The sequence below is a fragment of the Physeter macrocephalus genome, chromosome 2 (assembly GCF_002837175.3).
Source record: "Physeter macrocephalus isolate SW-GA chromosome 2, ASM283717v5, whole genome shotgun sequence".
Classification (NCBI taxonomy): Eukaryota; Metazoa; Chordata; class Mammalia; order Artiodactyla; family Physeteridae; genus Physeter; species Physeter macrocephalus.
Genome location: NC_041215.1, coordinates 21,859,945 through 21,863,360, shown reverse-complemented (window position 1 = coordinate 21,863,360; position 3,416 = coordinate 21,859,945). Strand labels below are relative to the sequence as shown.

General features: G+C 57.7%; 1 protein-coding gene across 1 annotated transcript; it reads left to right on the top strand.

The window, feature by feature from the left end:
• Window positions 1-1,609: 1,609 nt before the first annotated feature.
• On the top strand, window positions 1,610-2,803 carry LOC112067627 (small integral membrane protein 24-like). Its single transcript, XM_024134098.1, has 3 exons — window positions 1,610-1,688; window positions 1,780-1,891; window positions 2,704-2,803. The coding sequence occupies exons 1-3, from the start codon at window positions 1,610-1,612 to the stop codon at window positions 2,801-2,803; spliced, it is 291 nt and encodes a 96-aa protein (XP_023989866.1).
• The last annotated feature ends 613 nt before the right edge of the window (window positions 2,804-3,416 follow it).

Here is a 3,416-nt window from a genome sequence, read left to right as displayed (position 1 = left end):
AGCCACTGCAGTGACTCCATCCGGGGTTGAGAGTACAGCGTCCTGAATGAAGAGGCTTGGGACCACCCCTCCCCTCCTCGAGGAGGGATCTTTGTGCATTATGTGGTCTATATGTGTTATGATTTGTACCACCTGGTGATTCTTCTTGCATTTGGAGAGCACTCCTGGTTACTGAGAAAACCCCAACCCCTGCAAGTTCATGGCCCCACCTGCTTCTAGCCATTGCCTGATTTCTTTGCCCTCTGCCTGATATCTATCTGCCAGAGCCTCCTCCCTCCCACTCAGCTTCAGGACCAATATTGGCCAGGGACTGCCTCTTGGGAAAGAGCCCTTCACAAGGGCTACTGTCATCCCGTGGGACTTAGTTTCCCCTTGAGGAGACAGCTTTTGGGGTTGGGGGTAACGCCCAGGCAAGGGTGGGAAACCAAGCTCCACGGTGCCAAGATACCCTGGGCAGGTTAAGCGCTCCCCCTGCAATCTCGATTCTGCTGTCCTGAGCCCCGAGGGCCGTCTCCTAGGAAAGCCTTGCTCCCCTGCCCAACCCAGGGTTTTGGGTCACGTGACTCCATTTCTGGGAACTGGGTCTTGGAGGGTGCGGTGCCCCCGCGTGCGCGATTTGGGAAAGGGACAGGGACTCTCTCCTCCCTGTTTCCAGCCTCCCCCCTCTCCTCACTTTCTCCGGGCCCTGGACCTTGCCCTGGATGTTAACCGTTTCCTAATGAGAACTTTGATAAAGGCTGACATTTAGGGCTCCCTCGTGGAGCAGGTAGCTGCGGTTGGTAGGATCCAGTCCAGCAGGCGGGGAGCTTCTGTCTGAGAACATCCCAGGATCGTCCACCAGGGGGCAGAAAAACCATAAATTTAAAAATGTAATAATCTCCCTGATAGGCGCTCCCACTAAACGCCTAGCATCCTTATGGTCTCAGCCTCCGTCAGTTTGCAATTAGTCTCATTTTCCAGCTGAAAATAATGAGACTTAGAAAGAAGGAAGCCACTGGCCCAGCTCTCCCTGGCTGTTGCTGGCAGAGCTCGGATGGAAGCCCAGGCTGCCCAAAGGATGGGGCATGTGCAGGCTCTGGCTAAGGTCAAATTTGGAGGTTCATGTCCCAGGATGGGAGAGGGTTGGGGTGGGGGGGTGTTCCTAGCTGGGAGAACTATGTTCTTTTGGGATGCTGTGTGGCCCAGGGGAAGTGGCCTGACCTCTCTGAGCCTCGAGTTGGCTCCTCTTCTGCAACGTGAGGACAAGAGTTCTGACCACCAGAGTGTGAGGCTTGAAGGAGGTGCCAGGGCTCAAGAGCCATTGCAAGACCTGGCACATAGCAGGCGCTCAGGAAATGAGTTCCCCATCTTTCCTGAGCCTCCCCTCCCATGTCCCTGGCCGTGGGGAGCGACAGGGTCAGGATGGGCCTCAGGGAGACGGAGACTGGGATGTATGGGACCCTGAGCCCCTCCCCATGGTGCCCGGAACCCAGGGAGGGGCCCCCACCTCCGACTTCCTGCGGCACCGGCCACATCCTGCCCTGGGGTGCCCTGCGCAGGCCACTTCCCCCTCTGGCTGGGGCGGCAACCCCAGAACCTGCTGGACAGGGGCGAGGACAGACGGAGAAGGATGGATAGATTCTGGACGACCCCCCGCCAATTCTCCCTTCTCGCAGCTCTGGTCCCGCGGCTGGTTCAGGCCCAACCCTGTAAGGCGTTGGGAGGGAGTGGGAGTGGGGTGGGAAAGAGAGGCCCAAGCTGGCGGCCAGGCTGCTGACCCCGCCTTGCTCCTGCCCGCAGTGGCCCAGCGGAAGCCGTGGCTGGTGGGGCTGGGGGCTGCACTGGCCTCCCTGTTCCTCATCTTTGTCCTCACCTTGGTCTATGCCATCTGGTGCAGCGAGCCCGGGGACAGGTGGGTCCTCATCTTTCTGAGCCCCTCCCTCCCGAAATCTCTAAATCTCTCCTCTCGAAGCCCCTCTCCTGAGTCCCGCCCCCTAAGCCCCTCCCCGTGTCGGGCCCCCTCTTAGCCCCTCCCCTCTCCGAACATCCTCCAAGGAGGCCGGGGAGGACCAGGTGGGTAATTCTTTGATTCAGAATCCATGGGGGCCTCACATAACCTCACTCTCTTCTCTCCTGACTACCGACCTGCAAAATGAGGGTGGCTTCCTCACAGAGAAGCCCATCCCTAATAGGTGTTTCAACTGGGGTCTGTAAAGTCTTTTTTGGGGGGAGGGGGTCTGTAAAGCCTTTATCACCCCCACGCGAACCCCATCCATTCATCCATCCACCTGTCCTTCCCTTCCTCCCTCCAGCTGTCAATCAGCCATCAGCCCTCCCTCCCTGTCTCCCTCCGTTTCTCTCTCCTTCTCTCCCTCCAGCATCCAATCCTCCATCTGTCCATCCATCCAGCCACCCACCTCCCCACCACCCATCCACCCATCCGTCGGTCCATCCCCCATCTCTCTGCCTGTCCGCTCACCCACGGTTTTGAAACCCCTTATCGCTTTTGGCTCATGAAGTTCAACTATGGGCTCAAGCATTTCCTTGGTGTTCAAACGGGGCTGGTGTCCTAAGCTGCCTGAGCCTCGTCTTCCCCTTCCGTACATACCATGGGAACAACAAGGGTGCCTGCAGGACTCAGAGGTTCCGTGAGCATTGTAAGAAGCCCGGAACACTGTCAGTCCTTATTAACTTGGGTTACCTGGGCCCTTCTTGTCTCCACAGCGATCAAGAGAAGGAAAAGGAGACTGTGAGAAATGAGGAGAAGGAGGGAGAGGGCGACTGGGGGTTGGAACTGGAGGAGAGAGGGGCCTCCGAACCATGAAGCAATGACACGCTTCTCCTCGTGAAGGTTTCCCACTCATCTCCTCCAGGCAGCCACCCAAAGATGCCCCAGTGCTTTCTCCATACCCTATCAGCAAGGACCCGGCCCTGGGGCCAGTGAGATGATTCCATCTGGGATTCAGGGCAAAGTGGCCCTTGAGTGCAGAGGACTCAGGACCTGCCCCAGGTCCCTCTTGGAGGGCTCTCTGCGTGTTACCTGGTTGCCCTGTACCCCTTCCCAAGCTTGGTCTCCACCTGATGATTCTTCTTGAGCTTGGAGGACACCCCTGGCACAAGGAGCAACCCACCTCCCCGAGACCCCCTACTATCTCTTATCTCTACCCAGTCTGCATCGCTGGCAGCTTTTGGCCCTTTTGATTTCTTCTCCCACCTCCGATTTCTATTGCCCTTTGGATTTCATCGGAGAAGCCAGGTCCTCCTTTTGCCCACGTGCAAGCTCTTCCAAGAGTTTTCCAGGCCTGCTTCGATGAATCCATAGGAGTCACTTGTCTCCCAGCCCCTCTCCTGGCCTCGGTTTGCTGCTCCTGAACGTGAACTTTGAGCTGGCTCAGAGCAAGGCCGTTTCCTGGGAGATGAGGGCTCCTCCTACCTTG

Coding starts and splice junctions, on each gene's coding strand:
- LOC112067627 (XM_024134098.1), top strand. CDS start 1,610: ATGGATAGATTCTGGACGACCCCCCGCCAATTCTCCCTTCTCGCAGCT. Junction 1,689..1,779: donor GCTGGTTCAGGCCCAACCCT/GTAAGGCGTTGG, acceptor TCCTGCCCGCAG/TGGCCCAGCGGAAGCCGTGG. Junction 1,892..2,703: donor TGCAGCGAGCCCGGGGACAG/GTGGGTCCTCAT, acceptor TTGTCTCCACAG/CGATCAAGAGAAGGAAAAGG.